This window comes from Pantherophis guttatus, chromosome 1 (genome assembly GCF_059756535.1).
Source record: "Pantherophis guttatus breed Tessera chromosome 1, ASM5975653v1, whole genome shotgun sequence".
In the NCBI taxonomy this organism is placed as follows: domain Eukaryota; kingdom Metazoa; phylum Chordata; class Lepidosauria; order Squamata; family Colubridae; genus Pantherophis; species Pantherophis guttatus.
The window spans coordinates 196,117,403-196,140,212 of NC_142063.1; the positions used below are offsets into that span (position 1 = coordinate 196,117,403).

The following is a 22,810-nucleotide window of genomic DNA, read 5'->3' on the forward strand; positions in this document are numbered from 1 at the left end:
TTGGTTCCTGTTATTCTGCTCCGATACTGTCACTGATGAAAATTGTACAGTTCCTCTTCCCTGTGTTAGAATAATCATACTATAATTGAACTTTTAAAGGCGTAACTAAATTATACTTTGTGTATTTTCTCCCCAATAAAGAGGCTGCTATTATAGCACCAGCTGTAAATATAAACACCTTCTTAATTAATAATGAAAGAAAAAGTAGGGATATAAAAGATTTCAGTAGGATTTGAGGGATCCTCCAGTTCAAACTCTACTTTAGAGTAGATTGTACCACTTAATGAAGTCTGGTAGCACGCGTCTTTCCCTGGTCACAAGTCCAATATTGCTTTTTATTTATTTAGCCATGGTGGTGCAGTGGTTAGAGTGCAGTACTGCAGGCTACTTCTACTGACTGCTGGCTGCCTGCAATTTGGCAGTTCAAATCTCACCAGGCTCAAGGTTGATTCAGCCTTCCATCCTTCTCAGGTGGGTAAAATGAGGACCCAGATTGTTGGGGGCAATAGGCTGACTCTGTAAACTGCTTAGAGAGGGCTGTAAAGCACTGTAAAACAGTATATAAGTGCTATTGCTATTTATAAGAGTATATAAATAAATGCCTTTCCTCCAGGAACTCAAGGCAGGATACACACTCTTCCCATTTTCTCCAGAACAACCATGAGGAACAAGTTAGGTTGAAAAGTACTTTAAACAACACAGCACAGCATTTTGTGAGATGTATCTTTGGAAAATAGCATTTCTCAAAACAAGGCAGATGCATTTTTCAAAATAGCATACACTTAAAAGCTTTATATGGAGACATTTGCAAAATGAACTATAACATCACAGAAATTTGGGTTACTTTTGTACTGCTCATAGAATTTATATTTACAACAAGTAACATTAAGTAAAATTGCTTAGATAATTTTCATATGTTAAACACAATTGCAAAATAAAACTTGCTTTATTTTTTACTTTAATAGTTTATAAAAACTATTTTTTTAAAAATGTGATGGAGCAGAATATTGACCCACTTACAGTACACAGACAGTAAAATGGGTTTCAACCAATTCCCAGAGCGATAAATCAGAAAGGAAGTTAATCAAAACCAAAATACCAAAAACAGTACAAACTGGATCAGAATAAGAATCACATGGGAAGATTTGTACAATATTAAAAAATCAGTTACAAAGTTTCAATTCAAGGATTGTCAAGTAATTTGGGTTAATTTACATAGACATTGCACAGGAAACCAAATACATATTTCCATCTCAGTGGCATACACGAGATTCATTCTTTCTGAAAGTAATTTTAAGTTTCAAGAAAATCACATCAATTAAAATGGAGAAACACAGTGTCTCCTGAAATAACACACCACAGAACAAAAATAATGGCAATGGTTATAAAGAGAAAAGAAAATCAATAAAGGATTCAGTTCAAATAATTATAAATTATATTGTGGGCTCTCAGATGTATATCCATGCTTGGTCCATTTTGCCCTATCTATATTCATGTATTCAAAGTTAATTAACAATAAGGTGATATTATGATGACAGCAAAATAAATTCTTCAATGCCCATATAGAAAATATTGCAATAGAGAACCCAGAAAATTTGAGTAGATGTTGTATAAAAAAGCTTGCATCGAATAGCAACTTCCTAATGTAATGTGGGAAACTTGCTTGGTGCCTTGTCTTCTTGACTCATATTTAAAAGAGCCTTGGTAGTACAAGGGTTTAAGGCACCCTGTTATTAAGCTGCTTAAGACCAGCTGCCTGCAATTACTGCAGGGTTCGAATCTCGCCAAGGCTCAAGGTTGACTCAGCCTTCCATCCTTTCTAAGGTAGGTGAAATGAGGACCCAGTTTGTGGGGGCAATAAGCTGACTTTGTATAAATATACAAAAGGATGAAGGCTATTGCTGAGCACATTGTAAGCCGCCCTGAGTCTTCGGAGAAGGGCGGCATATAAATCAAATTAAAAAAAAAAAAAAGAATGAGAAGGAGGAGGAGGAGGAGGAGGAGGAGGAGGAGGAGGAGGAGGAGGAGGAGGAGGAGGAATAAGAGAAATAAATAGGACCAGGAATGGTGTTATGCATCTCGCCATCACCTGCTCTTCTTTCCAAATTGCACATTGACCAAGTCTATTCCACGTCATTCTTATCTAGCATCTCTGTTCTAACATGATTAATTTTTTTTTCATAGAATGACTTATTTGTCTCCATTGCTTAAAGCCCTTTGCACTGCATACTTGGAAAGAACATTTTATTCCTGTTAATGTAATGAATGCCCATTAAGTCCTCAGCCTGGTTCTATTATTTTAACTAGTCATTTTGATGTGCCCTTTTGGCTCCTGGCAGGAATTTGCATTCTCCGTGTTTGTTGCTAGCTCTGAGACCAGTAGTAGTGCTGCTCAAAAATCAAACCTAGATTTCATGAGAAATATCAAATTAAAATTTCACATTCTACTTTTTAAAGCAAGTAATAGCCTGCTTTTGTTTGCTCTCTGCACAGATGCTGGTAAAATTAGTGATTTCCTTGCTTCTTTTAGAACAATACAATTCTTAACTATGTCCAATAAAAGTTTAAGATATTTAATCTCATTTTCTTTTCTGCCTAAAAACTGAATATCTGAAGTTTGGTCGTATGCTTTTTAAGCTTCTGTTTTTAACCTGAAAATGAAACTATTTTGTGTTTACCTTTTTCAATAGAGAATAATAATGACAAAACTTCTTGCTTTGTATCCCCTCTTTTGATCTCCTGTTCTATCCATTTTGACTCCCTACTTGTCTTTTTTCACACAGCTTCTTCCAAACTGCATTATTTCTTACTATTTCAATAGCTTCTTCCATTCCTTATTGGACAAGCATAATTATCTTTGCTCTTTAAAAATTATTAATAAGGCTGTTTAATCCAGTATGGCACAGGAAAAAAAAACTAGCAGCTTCTGGATCACATGTAAATCCTAAATGTCTTTCTTGCAGCCACCAGATCAGCCATCCATTCAGTTGCATAACTGACAACAAATAACTAAAACTTGTGTATAATTTATGGCTCATTTTGGCAGAAATATATGAATCAGTCTACATAGTTGCCCACTCAGGATTCTGGAGGGCTACGTATAAGCTTTTTTTTATGCTTAAGGTACCAAGCAAACATATGTTAGGCATCCTATTGTCCAATGGAGCTTTTCAAAAGTCCCATTCCTGGATATTTTAGTGTCATTATGATCACCATCCTACCCTTTTCTTAAGTAGATCTCTTAGTCACAGAAAGGTTGCCCATCTCTGTATGACAAACTATGCATATACATGCCTGTATGCCCATCATGCATCTACTAATAGGCCCATGCCTTTTCTTCTATGTTAGATTTGCTTCTTCCTGCCTTTTCATAAAATAAATGTATGTGTTCTATTTAAACTTGAAAGGCTGTCTGAGCTAAATCTCACCTGTCACTTGAACATTAGAGGTTGCTGAGCACTTCTCCTGTCATTTATGAGTTTTGTCAGAATTTTAATTTATTCCCATTTAGAAGGAAGAGTACTGATGCTTTTGAATTTTGGTGTTGGGGAAGACTCCTAAGAATTCCATGGACAGCCCAAAAATGAAATCCATGGATACCCTCATTTACTATCACCTGGTTAGGTTTTAAGGCACATATTATTTATTAATTAAATTTATATGACACCCATCTTATTGTTGGAGTGACTCTTGGCGGCATCTAAATTTAATTAATAATAAATAAATGAATTCTGTCTCTTACCTTCTCCCATCCCCACTGGATTACTTGGTTTGCTTTTTGGTTAATTTGCTTTTGGTTAAAAAATGGCACAGTCATTCATTTTCAAGGGGAAAATATTTTTTATAAGACTGGAGTTAAGAAAATTTTTCAAAGAATAGGTATACATTTTTCTTTCTCTCTCTGCAGACAAACCCATGAATATTAGTAAAGTTTGAAATAAAAATACAGACCTCTAATGTAATATTACTGCTTTTCATCTGTATATTGGAGACAAGAAATGGAGCAGGCATTTTTCAAAGCAAAACACTTCATTAGAAGGAAATATTCTTAAATAATGAATACAAGTTTTCAGTCAAGGACTTGGTTGAAAGGTGGGTGAGTGGGTAGGGTACTGAGAAGAAATGGAAACTGCAGCAAGTTCATTGTAATCAATCTTCAGTGAACAAGGAGAAAAGATCCCATATACATGTTTCTTTAAGACTTAAGAATTAATTTGCAGTACTTTTCATTCAGTCTTTCGAGAAAAAAAAACGAACAAAGAGTGGTGGTTTTTTTTTTTTTAAAAAAAACTTAATTATGGAGCCATTCATTAGGATACTTTTAGATGGAAGTCTCTGAACATAGCTGCCAAACCAAGACTAGATTTTCATTCCTCTACTCCAGTGTTTTTCTGTGCCTCTCTAAGTTTCTATACCAAATCATTTCTTTCTTTTATGGAGCTCATTAATTTAGGTAGAGATCAACTTTGAAACACCTGGGTGAGTTCTGCAGGTTTTTGTTCACAAACAATGCACTTAAATATTCGTTCTTGCATACTTCCCTCTCATTTACAGTATAAGCAGTTCTGTTTATAGTTCATGTGGTCAGATACTTTTTCAGTCATGTCATTACTTTCCAAGAGCTTATGCTGTGTTCATTAAGAGACAAATAGATAGTTAGGGATGAGGAGACTATATCATTAATAAAGCATTTGATGTATGTGAAGAGGGCTTGTGAGTTTGATTTTTGGTCTTGAAACACTCTGGTGCTTTGGGGTCTTAAAGACCTGTGAGTGGGTGGCAAAGAAAATCTTTAATTGACCAGTTTGGAGACGGGGTGAAAGGAAGGATGATATTTGATTAGTTGAATTGATTGGCAGGCATCCCAGAGTTTTGTGCCACTGGAGGCAAAGGGAAAACAGGATGATAACTAGGATATCAACCAATATTAAATTAATTTTGTTTTATACCCCATTAGAAAGTCTCAGATGATGGAACAAACTTCTCACTTAGAAAGAGTCATTCTAATGTTCAAAAATCATATAGGGATTATGCTGATCAAAATGCACTTTGTTGTAACTCTCAATGAAAACTGGCAAGTTCAGTACATATGTTATACAATAAGTTCTGTACACAAATATTATACAATATTTATTCCTTGACTTCCTCTTCAGTATCTCACTGCAAAGGTGTTCTCTGAGTGTTAAATGGGAAATCCTAATCCTGTCTACTTGGATAAACATCCAAGGGAGATAAGTGAGACGTGCTTCTCCATCAATAAAAAAGATATTTGCTAGAGGGGATAAGTCTTCCTCAGAGGCCCACAAATGTCTGCAGTTGTAACGCTATGAAACCAAATGCTTTTAGCAACGCAAGCATGGTTTAATTCTTCACAACTTGACAATAGAAAAATTGCACTGATTCTCAATGTTTGTTTATTGCTTATTTCAGTTAGCCTTAATATAACACAGACTCCTGATAGCAACTTTTACAGCAGATCTGGTAATTCAAATATGTAGTCCTGCCAATATTTCCCCCTTAACACATTCTTAGATATTTATGCTTTGTTTGTTTACTTATAATATTTGTAGAGCACCCCACCCACAAGACTCTGGGATGCGTACACTGAAGCATACATGCTTGAAAAATAAACAAAATGCAATCAAGGTAGAACAGAACAAAAACAAATGTACATTGTAAGAGAATACCTACCATTAACCAGGGCTCAACAGCACGATTAAAATACAATAACCTCACTATCTTTCAGAATCCCAGGAGGGAGATAGCTATACAACCTCCATGGAAAGCATGTGTCAGAGCATGAGATATAGAAAAACCTGATACCTGTCCTATATACCTCCCAGGGAAAGGGACAGGGAAGGGGGAGTTTCAGCAGGCCCCCTTAGATTGGATGGCAGAATCAACTGTAGGAAGGAGGTGCTTGATATAAGTCAGGGTACATCAACAGGGCCAGCTTTGAAAATTGATGTTACCCAATCTTTGATACATAAGACAAGATCTAGCATTGTGTTCCAAGTCATCATCAAAAACAATAAAATCGATAATCTGTTTTTTATGTCACATGTATACTGGGATTCATTTCACCAACTCTGGTGCGGTCATAATTAGTATAGAACTCTTGCTAAGATATATTTAAGCAAATGCACAGTATACAATAACGGTTGTCTCTGTCCCTACAATCTCTCTCAAGCTTTGCTGAGGCAACTTCATGCTGTGTGTAGAGTCAAAAACTTTTATTTGGCTCCAAAGATATGGTAGGCAAGGAGAAAGGCACTTCCTACTAAGAAAGGTAAGCCGATTTACCTTCCATCAGATAAAAAGAGTCCCTCAGCTCCCAGGCTAAGTAAAGTCAGGGAGCAACATTGTATTAGCTGAATTGGATTCTTCTGTTCAGTCTGGAAAATTCAGAATGGCCAAGTTTCAATTTCCAAAAATCTGAAGTAAGGAACTGTAAGCAATAGAATTTAAACCTTACTGGAATAGAACACAATAGCCTAAAAGCATAAGGCATCCATTTCTCCTTCCTCCCTCTCTTTCTCCCTCTCTCCCCCTGCCTCTCTTCTCTCCTCTCCTCTCCTCTCCTCTCCTCTCCTCTCCTCTCCTCTCTACCTAACTCTACAACAATTCTGGGTAGCATACAATAAAATCAATCCTAAAATACAACTAAAAACCCAGTAATACAGTATATTAATAAGGAATAATAAATAATATTCTATTTTATTCTCAAAACAATAATTTATAAGCAATAAAACCCATAGGACCTGCCACTTACTCTAACCCAATACCTGGGCAAAGAGTCAACTTTTCAAGATTCTTTTTAACATAGCCAGGATTGGGGGTGGGGGGTGGGGGTAAGGTATAAATAGGAGATGTTCCAAAGGGTAGGTACTGCAACAGAGAAGCCATGCTTCTTAGATCCACTATGTCACTATGTAATGGAAGAGATCTGTGCATCTCAACTCTGCTGGATTGTGTAAAATGAGCAGAAACCATAGAAGAGAGATTACCTCATTAACTATATCTAATCTGTAAAATACATTAATTGCCCCAATGTTATTTTTTATTTAACTCTTTAGTGGTAAACTCTTGCTAGTGGTCCAGTTTTAGAACCCAAGATGGAATGGAGTAATGAGCCAAACTCCAGATTACAGCTCTACAGTGTGATCCAAAGGTATCAAAGTAAACATGAAGAGTTTTCTATTTTGTGATGGAAGTTAAGATAACTGTATCTGCACTTGTCAAACATGAGATGCTTCAGCAACAGAACCCTAAACTGTATATTGCAGATAAAGGGGACCCATATATCAGTTTTTCATTTTTCAATCTCTTACTTTTAGAAAGAGAAGATGCCAAGAAAACTAACCAACGAATTAATCAATCAACCAACCAAACTAGCTATCTGTTGAAGGGAGGATTGGACATTAACTTTTCAAATACTCCATATCTGAATCTTAGGTAGAACAGATGGCGAAATATAATGCACCCACTGGGTGTTAAATGCAAGCTGTAAGGGACAGAAAAGTGTGAGAAGGAAAGGTACAAATAATGAAGGTACATTTGATTTGCCTTGCTTCTGATGAGGCATAAAATAAAATGTAAATAATTTCTGTGCAGAGAAAATTAGCATAATGGTTTTGGCATTTGCAGCTTGAATGAGTTTGCATTCCCTAAGCTAGCTCTGCAAAAAAAAAAAAGAAAAAGAATAACACCATTTACCTGGATTTGCAGGAAGGATTATATCAATTCTATTATCACTGTCAGTAATGAAACACAACTCTGATACCATTAACATCATGCAGAATAAAGAAGGTGTGATTAGTCTCAACTTGGATTTGCAATGCAATAAAAAAAAATGAAAATGTTGTGAAGCTGGATATGCGCAATGAAGAAGGTAAGTGCTATAACCTAAGTTTCCAATGCAGAAAAGTGTCAATATTACAAATATGGGTTTGCAATTAAACCACCGTCTCTGTACGTTCATTGTTACAAAGCTATAGTTAGCAATGACCTGGATTTTCAGTAAAGACGATGGCTAATTTTTATTTTAAATTATTTAATCTCTGTATGAAAGGAAGTCCTTGTTATTAACAGTAAGTGCTTTAAAATTAGGGAATATCCATTTGATGACAAACAACAATTACATAGAATCACTGGGCACAACCTAGACACATTGCATGCAAATGAACTTTTTTTAAAAAAAATATTCTTACAGTGGAATTGTCAACTAGGTCCTTAATACATTCCAAGAGCTTAGCAAATGTCTTCCTCTTCTAATTAGAATATTATTTATTTTTCCAAAATATTTTGAATCAATCTCAGAAAACATTAAAAAAAATCCTTATTGTCCTGTATTTTGCAAAAGTAAGTACCAGTAAGTAAGTCATGCTTTACGTGCCTATCAAGAAAAGGAGAAACATAATTCACAAACATAGTTTGCTATCTTACATTTACACACTATGTTACCTTTATCTTGTCCTTTGCTCTCCTGATTAGTTTTATCTACTTCAGGATCCTGAGGTTTCTCTTCCTTTATTGTCTCCTCCTGGGTTATCAAAGTATCTGAAAAGAGGTGTTGGGGGAGATTATACAGAATAGTGGCCAGGAGATACCATTAGCATAATTTACAACATTTCCCCCATGTAGTACACCACATGGTTATAAATTTTATACTAGGTAGTATGTTGCATTAGTCAATCCAATTAAACACCACTCACATCTTGAATTAGTTCATAAAAACCCAATTTCATGAAATGGATATCAATCAGAGGTGGGTTTCAGCAGGTTCTGACCAGTTCTGGAGAATTTTAAGTAGTTCGGAAAACCGGTAGTGGAAATTTTGAGTAGTTTGGAGAACTGGCAAATACCACCTCTGGTTGGCCCCAGAGTGGGGTGGGAATGGAGATTTTGCAATATCCTTCCAACAAGAGTGGGAAGGGAATGGGGATTTTACAGTACCCTTCCCCTAGAGTGGGGTGGGAATGGAGATTTTACAGTATCCTTCCCCTGCCATGCCGACCAAGCCACTCCCACCAAGCCATACCCACAGAACCGGTAGTAAAAAATTTTGAAACCCACCACTGCTATCAATACACAGTTTTCTGTGTATAGGACTTGAATGTAACTCTTTATGAAACTCACATGTCAGTAAACAGCTTACCCAGTTGGAGAATTTAATTTAATGTTAAGTGGTTCAAATCTACTGCTTATTTGGGCTGAGAAACATTCAGTACAAAGTATCTAAATTTCTAATTTTTTTTAAATAAACAAAATAGGTGTATAGAAAAGATGGTTAGTAAAACCTAACAGGATTTAACAGAGACAGCAAGGGAAATAATACTTATTTCCATGAAACCATTTTAGTAGTGGAAATTCTCTGGAATGTACAATTATTATTTCTTGTTCAGAGCTCCAAAGTAGAATCTAAAGAAGGCCTTTGTTCCCCAGATCTATATTTAAATACTAGTTGTAATTAAAAAATAATGTTTCCAATGGTGTGGACTTTATAAATAATTGATTGAACATTTTGAACATTTCCCCTCTTCTTTTGAACAAAAACTACCTTCAGCTTCCATGTCAGAGATTTGAGAATCTGCCTGAGTATTCATTTCAACTTCTGAGGAATCATCTTGCAGTCCTATTGTGTTAAAGAATGGAAAATGATGTCAGTATGATATTAATGTGCATTTTTAATTTAAGAAATGTTTAAAGGCTACTTTCTTTCACTGAAAGGAAGATGTTCCTCTATTTAAGACAGTCCTTCCATACAGGAAGATAGACATAAAGACGCAAAACTTCTGCACATTGTCCAGTTCCTACTCTGATAACTAGGGGAACTAAAATCAATTCAATAAATGAGTATGTGTGTCTGTCACAATTAGAGTTATAAAGAGGGACTAGGACAGTGATGGCTAACCTTTTTGCTGTCGCGTGCCAAAAGCGGGGGGAGTTGGGGGGATTGCATGTGCACGTGCCCACACCCATAATTCAATGTGCCCCGTCCCCCCATGCATGCACGCGTGACCCCCCCGCTTTTGGCACGCGATGGCATGGTGGGCCCAGTAGGCCCATTTTTTGCCCTCCCCAGTCTCCAGAGGCTTTCTAGGAACCTGGGGAGGGCGAAAACAGCCTTCCCCACCCCCCCAGAGGTCCTCCGGAGGCCCGGAAACAGCCTGTTTCCCGACTTCCAGTGGGCCCGAAAATCAGCTGGCCAGTGTGCTGGACTGAGGTAGGGCAACGCCCACAGATATGGCTCCGTGTGCCACTTGTGGCACCCATGCCATAGGTTCGCCATCACGGGACTAGGATATTTTCAATGCTCTTTTTGTTTTTTTATCCAGATTCAGGAAAGTGAGAAACAAACACATGCCACAGGCCCTTCTCTAGAAAGGCAGGGCTGGTGAAAAAAAAATGGTGATAATTGATATTGATAAAGGAGAATATTTGTAGTTCAGGGTTGAAATGAGGGGTACTTGGTGCTCTCTGAGCTTGGCTGTTTTCTTGCAGTCGTTTCATTACCCAAACTAGATAACATCATCATGCTGGTGAATTGAATTAATGACTATTGGATAAAATGAATTGTCTGTAAATTAATGGTTGGTAAAATCATTTTATTCCCCACCTGCACAGAAATATTTCACATACAAACTATTGTACTTGCAAGAGGGGAGGAGAAGCTATCTGGGCCCTTATTACATCCTTATTGTGTACTAAGTACCATTTAGTGTGTGACGCTTTATCTAAAGTATCTATAGCTTGGCCTGTTTGCTGGCTGACAGAAACCTTTGTGCTGGGCTACAAACACAAGGGACCCTCCCCAATCTTGCGCTACAGCAAATCTCACAGAATTCAGTATCTTTTACTCCCAGGTAAGTTTTGCCCAGGAGTTTCAGTCTTATTCAGTTATCACGCTAGCTTCATTCTCATTTCATTCCCATTCATAGGTAAATGCTGAGTGTTGTAAAGACCCTCCCTATCCATTGAGATAGCATTTTTATGGCCTGAGATTTTAATGACAGAGAGTAACAAAGAGAAGGAAGGGCAATGGTATCTGTCCCTGTGGATTTATGCTATATAGCAGCTTCCTCCCTTCTTTTGATCAGCTTCATATCACTTCTTTTCAACTGACCTCTCATTAGTTGCCTTTCAACTTTCCTGTTCACTTTCTGTATTTTCAAAACATTTCAAAACTTTCCCCATTCTTCAATCACATTTGGGGAGAAAAGCTCATCTTAATTTCTAATAAATATGATATTGATCAGAACATGTGTACAAAATTAGAGATTATACTACTGAAATTGATTATTGAAGTTTTGGAGTTTTGCCCTTAGCCATGTATGAAACAAAGTTGATTGAAGATGTGAAGAAGCAAATTGATTTTATTAATGAAAAGAACCAGTGATGCCATCAAACTATTTATTATGATTCTGTAAAGGATTGTAGAAGACATACCATCAGTTTGATCTTCTTCACAGGTTGCATGAGGCACTGGATTAGGCTCTTTTGTATCTGGGGATTCTACAGAAAAATAAAACAAATAAAAATGACTTTGCTTCTCTATAGATTTTCTGAGCAACTTTTTATGATCCCTCATAGTTTTAAAGGTATTTAAAATAATTTTCAAAATGTTTGATTGATCGATATTATATTACATTAAATTACAATTAATACAATTGTATTTTTAACGTAAAATACTGAAACCACTAACAAATTTATAAACACGCTTAGATTATATTCTTCTTCATCTATTTCACTTTAATAGAATTTACAACAATCATATTCATTCTCCTGAAATTCTGAAATATTTCATTGGGATTAAGCAAAAACTCAGAATAAGGATTATGCAGATAATAAAAACGGTACTTAATTTTAGAATTGCCAAGGCAGAGATGTTATAGTCTTGGTGATTTCACAAATAACTCTTTCCCATAATAATAGAATGAACTGAATTTTACATGGAAAATAAAATGTAACCCACATCCTCCTTGTATTTTGGAACGGTTCACTCTGGACAAAAACAATTCAGCATCATGACCTGGGTGGTGTTGTCAGCATTCAGATGGTCTCCTTAGAGGAGGAAACCACAGTGCTCTCCTTTTCCTCTCCTGCAAATCATTTCAGGAATGACAGGTGAAGACTTCTAACATGTTATTTTTCCAATTCTAAATAAACTAGAGGAGAGAAAAGGCCTCTAGCCCATGCTTAGCCTATAATTTACCTTTTTCTTTCACTGCATGAAAAAAAAAATCATATCATTTCTAGAAATAGACATCTTTGAAAAGAAGACCTGGCCTTTACTCTCTGTAAATAAACCTCTGAATGAACTTCACAAACAAAACTTCACAATCCAGGAATAATGGTGTAGGTATGCAAAGAAATGTTGCGCAGAACAAAATCTTCCAAATTCAGCATCTGGCGCTGAATATGTACAAGTTCTTGCTTGATCAGCATGCAAAAGCCTTAACAGAATTTTAGCCATGCTTGGAGGATGAGGATGGGAGTAGAAAGAAGGAACTAACTCTGAATCCTCTTATCCCAGCTTACTTGTACTGTTGTCAAAAATGCAAAATCCCTCTACTGAAGATACTTTTACCTTTAACACTGTGATGAAGATGGGGGTCTCACAGTAAATGGGAATCTCAAATTGACTTCCCTCCTTTTGAAACTTATCCATCTCCAAATATCTCATGGTTATGCTTTTTCCTAACATAGAGACTTAGAGTTCCATTCCAGTCAACCAGGTTAATGGCAAGACATGGTATAGCTGAAATCTAAAATACTTTGAGAAGACCAAGTTGCCATTCCTAATGTATATCATTTATAAAATCATATACTCAATAACTATGGTAGCTGTTGTAATGGTATGCAATCTATGCCATCAAAGGCATTGTTCTTCCAAAACATCAGCCTCAATGCTATTTTATCTCCAGCTGGGTCACATTCATACTAAAACTTGGAGTAATTTCTATAAATGTGTGCTTATTAAAATATATCTAGCAGTAAGCAATGAACTAAAGAATAGCATGAAAGTAACAGCTTCCAAAGACTGCCAAATACTATCATTGTGGAATATATGGGAAACCTGGGCAGTTAACATCTGATCAAAGTTTAATAATCTGTAAAATGAGAATGCATCAAAAGTTAGTGATTTTTATTAATTGTAAATAATTCCCCAAGGCAAATATTTAATTACCTCCACAGCTTGTTTAAAGACAAAGTCAAAAATTGAAGTAGAACTCAAGTATACATATTTTTCAAATCATTTGTACTTAAGCTTCTCAAATTAATCCACAGAATATTATTAATCGTATTTTAAATGTAAAATGCTTTCTGCCAATACTATCAAAATGAGACAGGGAAAGAGACTTTTGAATTAAACCACGGAAGCAGAAAAAAGCTAGGCAATTTAAACAATCCTGATTAACAGTGTGCTACAAACAGGGAACAGGTGTACAGCAGAAAGATGCCTGCAGAGCAAATAACTTCAGACTATTCAAGCAAGCCAAGCCACAGGAAAGGGAAAGAAAGAAAAAAAGAAAGAAAGAAAGAAAGAAAGAAAGAAAGAAAGAAAGAAAGAATAATTTCATTAAATAATCAGTATAATGATGTACCTTGCCCCAGATTTATCAGTTCACATTAGACATTTGCTAATAACTGGTCACAATACTAGAAACTAAAATAGACATTAATTTACATTTTGTACAGCAGATTGCCAGGAGAAATATCAACAACCTTAGATATGCAGATGATACCACTCTAATGGCAGAAAGTGAAGAGAAACTAAAGAGTCTCTTGATGCTGGTGAAGAAGGAGAGTGCCAAAGTTGGCTTGAAACTCAACATTAAGAAAACTAAGATCGTGGCATCTGGCCCTCTCAATTCCTGGCAAATAGATGGGGAAGAAATGGAGGTAGTGACAGATTTTATTTTCCTGGGCTCCAAGATCACCGCAGGTGGGGACTGCAGCCAAGAAATTAAAAGACGCTTGATCCTGGGAAGGAAAGCTATGGCAAATCTAGACAGCATACTAAAAAGCAGAGACATCACTCTGCCAAAAAAAGTGCATATAGTCAAGGCCATGGTTTTCCCAGTTGCAATGTATGGCTGTGAAAGTTGGACCATAAGGAAGGCTGAGTGCCAAAAAATTAAGGCCTTTGAACTATGGTGCTGGAGAAGACTCCTGTGAGGCGATCAAACCGGTCAGTCCTAGAGGAGATCAACCTTGACTGCTCTTTAGAAGGCCAGATCCTGAAGATGAAACTCAAATACTTTGGCCACTTAATGAGAAGGAGGGACTCACTGGAGAAGAACCTAATGCTGGGAAAGATTGAGGGCAAAAGAAGAAGGGGACGGGAGAATGAGGTGATGGAGTCACTGAAGCAGTTGGCGTGAGCTTAAATGGACTCCGGGGGATAGTAGAGAACAGGAAGGCCTGGAGGAACTTTGTCAATGGGGTCATGATGGGTTGGGCATGACTTCACAACTAACAACAACAAAGAAAAGCAAGGTGATCCAAATCATAAAAAATCTTTCTGTGTTGAAGCAAGTATTGCATTTAGTATGATCTCTGTTTTTTTTTTATTGTTTCTAGTTCAATGTTAATAAACCATTCAGTACAAATAGGTAAGAATCTAACAAATTACAAAAAATAATTTTACACAATACCCATAGATATAATTACATTTTTGGTGCCCTACAATTAGTCCTCGACTAATAATCATTTGTTTAGTGACTGCTCAAAATTACAATGGCACTGAAAAATGTGACTTACAACTGGTTCTTGCACTTATGACCATTGCAGCATCCCACGGTCATGTGATCAAAATTTGGGTACTTGGCAGCCAGCATGTATTTATGATGGTTGTGGTATCCCAGGGTCAAGTGTTCATTTGTGATATTCTCAGCTGGCTTCTGTCATGCAAAGTGAATGGAGGAAACCAGATTTGCTTAACAACTATATGTTTAAAGCTTAACAATGTTTATTTGACCATAGTGGTCAAAATTTAAGATGGCAGTATGCCAGAGGAGAAACTATACTTAGCGGTGGCGATATCTTCCATATAGGATAACAGTTTTGGACTGAGAAGGCAAAGTTGGAGTTACCGGCTTGCCTTGACTGCACAGACTGGAGTGTTTTTGAAGCTGCTTCAGCAGACTTGGATGAACTCACTGATACTGTGACATCTGTTTTTGTGAGAACATGTGTGCCGACCAAGAGTTTCGGCATATACAGTAATAATAAACCGCGGTTCACAGCTAAGCTCAAGCAGCTACATCGCGCCAAAGAGGAAGCCTACAGGAATGGAGACATGATGCTGTGCAATCAGTCCAGGAATATATTAACAAGGAAGATCAGGGCAGCAAAGAGAAAATACTCTGAAAAGCTGAGGAATCAGTTCTCAGCAAATGAACCAGCAAATGTGTGGAAAAGCCTGAAGAATATCATTCACGCTACAGCAGATCTCCCTCCCTTACTGGAGAAAATGAGCAACTGGCAGAGGACCTGAATGTGTTCTAGTGTAGGTTTGAGAGGAGATCACTGTCAACTATTGGTACTCTTCCCATCTCTGATACTCCAACAGTAGTCAAATCTCCTTCACCTATCTCCATCCCTCTGGGCCTCCCTCCACTGGTGATCGTAAAAAAAAAGATGTGAGAGGTCTAATTCACAGAGAAAAGACTGGAAAAGCAACAGGCCCAGACGGAGTAATCCCTTTTTGCTTGAAAGTCTGTGCTGATCAACTGGCCCCCATCTTCATCCACATCTTTAATAAATCAGTAGAGATGTGTTATGTTCCTTCTTGCTTCAAATGCTCTAATATCATCCCGGTTCCCAAGAAACTCTCCATCAAGGAGTTGAATGACTACAGACTGGTTGCTCTGACATCTGTAGTTGTGAAAATCTTTGAAAAATAGTGCTTGTCCACTTGAAAATCGTGGATCTGCTGTTAGACCCCCTTGGAGTTTGCCTACTGTGCAAATAGATTGGCAGCTGATGCTGTCAATATGGCACTGCATTATAGCTTGCAACATCTTGAATCCCTAGGGACCTATGCACAGGTCCCTTTTGTAGACTTCAGCTTGGCATTCAATACCACTATTCTAGAAATTCTTCACTCTAAACTGATTCAACTAGCTGTGTCTGTCCATACTTGTAGATGGATTATAAACTTTCTGACAGATAAAAAGCAACAGGTGATGCTAGGGAAATCACATTGGATACCAGAGCAATTAGCACAGGGCTGTGTGTTCTCCGTTACTTTTTTTTCTCTATACCAAGAACTGCATCTCTAAGGATCCCTCTGTTAAAGTACTGAAGTTTGCAGATGACACAACAATTATTGGTCTCATTTGAGATGGTGATGGGTCTGCATATAGACGGAGGTTGAACAACTTGTCCTGTGGTGCAGCTGGAACAATCTGGAGCTGAATACATTTAAAACTGTAGAGATGAGATGGATTTTAGGAGGAGCTTTCCTATTCTACCACCTCTTACTATACTAGACAACACACTATGAACAATAGAGTCCTTCAAGTTTTTGGGTTCTATAATCTCCCAGGATTTGAAATGGACACCTAACATTAGAATCATCATTAAAAAAGGGGCAACAAAGAATGTTTTCCCGTGTCAACTCAGAAAGTTCAGGAGCTGTTGATGCTGTTCTACAGAGGAATTATTGAGTCTGTCATTTATACTTCTATAATTGTCTGATTTGTACAGCAGCCAAACAGGACAAATACAGACTTCAACAGATAGTTAGGACTGCAAAATAAAATAACTGCAACCAGCCTGCCTTCTGTTGAGGACCTGTATATTGCATGGGTCAGAAGGAGGGCTGAGAAAATATCTACAGCCCCCTTACATCCTGGACATAAGCTGATTCAACTCCTCCGCTGCAGTGCACTGCATGCCAAAACTACTAGATACAGTTTTTCCCTCGGGCCATCACTCTGCTGTACACCTAATTCCCACAGTACTGTCTTAAGTATTAAGTATATTTACACATGTAGATGGTTGTATTACTATTATCCTTCTCATCTTTTTTACTACCTTATCTTATTGGTATTATTATAATTATTATTACTCTGCTATTTAGCATGCTTCGGCACTGGAGACAAATTCCTTGTCTAATCATACTTGGCCAAGTATCTAATCATACTTGACCATAAAGTATTCTACTCTATTCCACTATTGTTAGGTTTAATGTATGAATTGGGCTTTTACACATAAAGGGCTTAATGAATGTTTTCTGAAGTAGGAACATACATACCTTTGCCTTATGCGAGCTAAACTACTGATCCAGCTAGTGTATTGATCTATTTCAGCTGGAATAGCTTTCTGTTTCTGGGCCTTACAGAACTTCACTGGATAGTCTTTAAACTGCAGATTCCAGCAAATGAACTTATGAAATAATATATACATATCAAGCATATAACCACCATAGTTGCCTATAATTCAAAATGGGTGATCATATGTCCTTTTTCCTTTCAATGCTGGAGGGTTACTTTAATTTGGGAGGGGAGAGTATTGTCCATCAGAACCTTATAATAAAATATAATTTCATTAGGGAAGATAAAATTGCAAATCAGATATTAGTGAAATGACATAGAATTTTACTCCACATAAAGATATGAGGATTTTCCATTTTAGTTTTTCACACATATCATGTTTTAAAGAAAATAACCTCAGAGAGTTAAGGCTATGTTATTTAAGCTGCCAAGACAGATATTACACTGATATGCAGATTCTGACTTTCAAAATCGTTAAGGTCAAGTCTGTATTGAAGACTCTCCTCCTCAAATGCTAATATTAAATCAAATATTCAAGCCTAAGGATAGATTTACTTTTCAGATTAACAGGCATAAAATAAAGGAAGGTAGCAAGCCCATTTCATAAAGAAAATCCAGTGGCTGGAAAATGTGAGACAAGTGTTAAAAAATATAACTAATTATATAGGGAAAAAAAGGATGTTCTTGTGTAATCTGGTCTTCTATGTATTTCAAGGGGCCAGCCAAAGACACATATACATGTGTGTACACACACACACACACACACACACACCCCAGATAGAAAAGTTTTAAAAATGTAAGTGACTGCTTCAATAATGCTAGGATATAAAGTATTTCTAAATGGAAATATGTTCATAGCATATTTTTCTATTCTAGCTCTTGAAAAAAGTATTTGTTGTTAAAATATGTTAACTATTTTTCACTTCATTGAGGAGGAGCAAAAGGTCATACTGTAGTCAAACTGATTTTGACTTTTATATACACATCCTTGAATATAGAAAAACCAGGCACTTTATATGAATTGTGTGTGTGTGTCTCTCTCTCTCTCTCTCTTCACTTAAATGCTCATTTATTATCAGAAGAATAATGTCTGGGAGGCATTTCAGTCTAAAGAAAAAGTCGGATGATTCTAAGGTCAATCAATGGATTAAAACCTGATTCTTCCCAATGTTTTTCTGATATTCTATATGTAATCCAAATATGTGCTTGGATTTCATAAGGGACAACTATCAGAGTGGAGAACAAAATTGTTTTAGTAGAATGTAATATCCTTCACCAGTCAGATAAATATAATGCATGTCACCAATCTAGTCCTTTACTTCTCCATTTCATAGCAGAGTTATATGACAATTGTTCTCCCTTTGTTCATTTATAGAGGACAGGTTCATCATTATTGCTCTTATTTAGGAGGTATTAAACATGATCACAGCTATACTAATCAAACATATAAGGATGAAATATATCCTGTCTCTCAAAAACGGAAGAGATAAATGATTAAAACTGCTTTAATACAAGGCAACCTTAGAAAGCCATACTTTCTAAATTAATTTAAGGACTGGATTATAAAAAGCGTAACTATTGCTTCTTAAATGATTTTATCTTTGTTACATATCTATTTACAAATAGTTAAACATTTTGCAATAAATGGTTAATGTCCTCACCATCTTCACTTCTTTCTCCTCAGTATAACTTTTTCCTTTCACCCTAGATTTAGAAAGACATCTCTGCTTAAACATAAACACAAGTCAAGTTTTGAAAATAATGGGTATGCAAGGCTGAAAATTAAGCAAGGTTATCATCATTTCTCCGGAGATCCAGCTGGTCTGAGGGTTAAGGCAAGGGCAAGAAACTGAGACTGTGAGTTCTAGTCACACCTTAGGCATGAAAGCTGACTTGGTGACCTTGGGCCAGTCACTCTCTTAGTCCTTAATATGAGGCTCAGACAACAAGCTGATTGCACAGTTCCTGTCATAACCAATGGACAAAAACCTAGATCAGTGGTAGCGACCCTTTTACCCACTGAGTGCCAAACAGGTATACGCTGTGCACGCTGTGCGTGCGCGAGTGCTATCCATGCTAACACGTGGCTCCTCCCCCATGTGCTGTGTGCACAACCACACCATCTGCTCATGCACACACATTTTGCGTACTGTGTGTGCCACACACAGTACCATGTACTGTGCACACAATCGCATCATCTGCACATGTGTGCAGTTTTCACATGTGCAATGCTTGTGCGCAAATGCCATCTATGCATGGGAGTGCTATGCACAAGTACTCTCACATGCATGCGCAAACACGTGTGCATGTGCAGGAGAGGTCCGAAGATCAACTGGGTCCCCTGAATTGTGCACATGTGCACCAGAGGTCTGAACACCAGCTGGGGCGCATGTGCATGCACAGCTGCAGATGAGTTGGGCGACAGCTCGTGTGCCTGGAAAGATGGTTCTGCGTGCCACCTCAGGCATGTGTGCCATAGGTTCACCATCATGGACCTAGATGATCCTCCCCAAAAACAGACTGTGTGCTTGTGGGAAAACGCTATGAGGAAAAAAAAATATTTCTTCAGCTAAGTCTTTCATAGCTTTTTTTATACATTTCTAATGGGTCATACAACTAAGCCCTGGACAGAGCATGACTAATTTACCTGAATTTCAAATGGGAGAAGTTGGTTCTTATGAACAAGACAGATTAATTGCATTTTATTTTAAGTACCTTGTGAAAAATGACTGCAATAATTCTACAGGGAAAGAAATCAACCAGGCATCCCAAATCATAGGTAATGTTGTGCACAGAAGCTGATGCGTGATTACAGTATTCTTCTGCTTCATAAACTGAGAAAAAATGTATTACAAATTGAAGGACCATAAAATCTAGGATGAAATTCTTGAGTTTTGACTCCAAAATGCTTTTATATTTTCCCCAAGATTTCATACCAAGCCATTGTAATAAAGGTTTAGATTGAGATGAACTCCAGTTTATATGGATTTATGGGCAGTTTACATATTCATTGGTGCAAACAGTGCGAGTGGTTAAAGGGTACTTTGCTGGTCCTTACTGTTGTGGGTGATATATAGGTGGCTGCTTGAGCAAAAAAGCTTAAATGCATTTACAACAGGACATCAAAAAATAGCAAACATTTGCATGCCACATTAAAGGATGTTTTAATTGGAAAATAATAAAAATAATTTTGAAAAAAACCCTGAAAAATAGTAATTTAAATAGAAATAGGCTGCCTCTCGACTACATAGTACCCAAAGATTTCTATGGGTCTCTCAACAAACCCAGATGCTACCTGTGAGAAAGCTGCAAAGCTTGTGCTCTCACTTCTCAGGATTCTTTATCTTCATACCAAAATTAGATCAGGTAGAATCCAAGAGAGGAGATTCCCTTCCATTAAACTGGAAACAGATCCTACTTTATATGGCAAAGGAGTTCTGATGAGCAGAGAAAGGAGAAAAAAAAAGTTTCTCCATATTATAAAATCACCAGAGGAAATAAACATTATTCCAGCTTGAAAAAAGAGTGAAGATGTAGAAAAGAAAGGCTTCATTATAATACCTGCAAATGCTAAAGCAATCTTCTTTTCTACGAGAGAAAGATAATTAAGGTATTCTTGCCTTGACAGCATAGAACTGATATAACACCACCTCCGAGGTGGGAATGAATTACTCATTGTTCAGTTTTCTAGGCCAGCTTTTCTTTTGTCTGAAGGATTATTTCCTTAATTTGTATTTAAATTTCCAAAGCACTCAGTGGGGTGTACAATAAAACAGAAACAAGCAACATTTTGAAAGCGTGAGGACATGCCTGATGTTTGGGAGAAGGGGTGGGAGGCTTCAGAGGACAGGTTGAAGATAGGAAGTAAGTATTATCGCTGTGGGCAGTTCCAACAACTTTTATTTATTATGTAGGCTTAGGAGGAATTCCTGGGGTTTTTCTACTATTTAAAAGAGTCAAAACCTGGTAATTTTGGTCAGGGTCGCATCTAAGAGACACAGAAATTTGACTTGGGAATTACAAATGGCCTCCATTGTCCCCTCAGTGATATTTTCATACAAAACCCATAAAACAATTCTTAAAACAAATACACAGCAATATTTCATCTCATGATTAAAAAAAAAGGAATCTTAACTCTCAGCAAACTTTGCAGGATAGCTGTGCAGGTCTCTTAAATATAGGGAGAGCCTGATTAATTTTTGGCATTAAAATTTGGAATTTGGGGAGGATATTTCAAATTATTCCATAGTATTATTATAGTTTGTATAATTTTGTAAGCCATCTGAGGGTGACGGTGTATGAGTTGAATGGCTATATGATTTTTTTCAATAAATACATCATTGTTACTTAGCGTATGATGAGTACACGACAGAAGAGAAAATAAACAAATTAATTAAAAGAACTAATTAATCTTGATTTTTAGAATATATGGTGGCTCCTAAAGTAACATTTTATTGATACGTTTTGGGCAATGGGATCACAGGAAAGTTTTCTCAGCACTCTCTTACAACTGTCCTTTTCTAAAAAGGAAATATTACAGGTGTTATTTGATAGTACTTTATCTAATAAATCAGGGCTGTCAAACTCAAAGCCAGAGGACTGGATGCGTCATGCACAGGCCACACCCATGCCCAGTTTAGCAAAGGGGGGAAAGTTCCAGATGTCACGTGACGCCACGTGACGATGAGAGTTTGATACCCCTGCAATAAAGTAATTAGTGTTTTTCAATGATAGCAAAGAATAAACACACATAGATACACACACACTGCATGTGACAACTGGCTGTCATCAAACATATTGGCTTTGTGAATCATTCATAATCAATTGTAGAAAACATGATCCACATGAAGAGATGCTCTTAATGGCATCTTAACATTTTATGTTCTATGCTTGTCCACAGTACTGCTACTGTAAAATAGCTGGTTTCAAAAAAACTCCACCACATGTTAAATAAATACAAAAACACCCCCCCCCACATATCTTGAATATATTATGAAAGATAAATGGGAGTTGCCACATTAGTTCCTCTAATATTTAATGAGTGGCAGTTTCTCATTATCTGTGGAATGAGTTTTAAATAGCTTCTCCATCAGGCTCTAGAAAAATCACTGTATTCCTAATGGAAACATATGAAAGAAAATAGGACAAATGAGTCATCAGAAAATGATAGAGTGCATAAAAATGGCAAAATATAGAAGAATAACACATGACATTATCTTGTTCATTATGCATATCTAATTTGGAAAGCAATAACTAGAAATTTTGATTTAGCAATGAATTTTAGATCAAGATATTAAAAATGATAGCTTAGAATAATAAATATGCTCTACACACACACACACAAAACACAAATAAAAACATTAGCTCCATGTTCTGAATAAATGGTTAGATACTTTGGGAGAGCCCAAAGTAAAATCTTGATTTCATTGTGCAAATACTGGTGATAATATATTGTACAATAAGATGATGAGCAACGGGGAATAATCAATAGAGGCATCACAACACTTAGTACTAGCAGCCTAGGT

The 22,810-nt window shown here is 36.8% G+C and overlaps 1 protein-coding gene across 4 annotated transcripts in view; it reads right to left on the bottom strand.

The window, feature by feature from the left end:
• MACROD2 (mono-ADP ribosylhydrolase 2) overlaps window positions 1-22,810 on the bottom strand; it is a 1,140,895-nt gene that overhangs the window by 62,500 nt on the left and 1,055,585 nt on the right. For all 4 annotated transcript variants that reach the window (XM_034432401.2, XM_034432402.2, XM_087882285.1 and 1 more), the window contains 3 exons: window positions 11,449-11,514; window positions 9,560-9,634; window positions 8,464-8,559 (listed from right to left, as the gene is read on the bottom strand). In XM_034432401.2, the coding sequence (XP_034288292.1) occupies window positions 8,464-8,559; window positions 9,560-9,634; window positions 11,449-11,514 (237 nt within the window). The remainder of the gene's footprint in view (window positions 1-8,463; window positions 8,560-9,559; window positions 9,635-11,448; window positions 11,515-22,810) is intronic.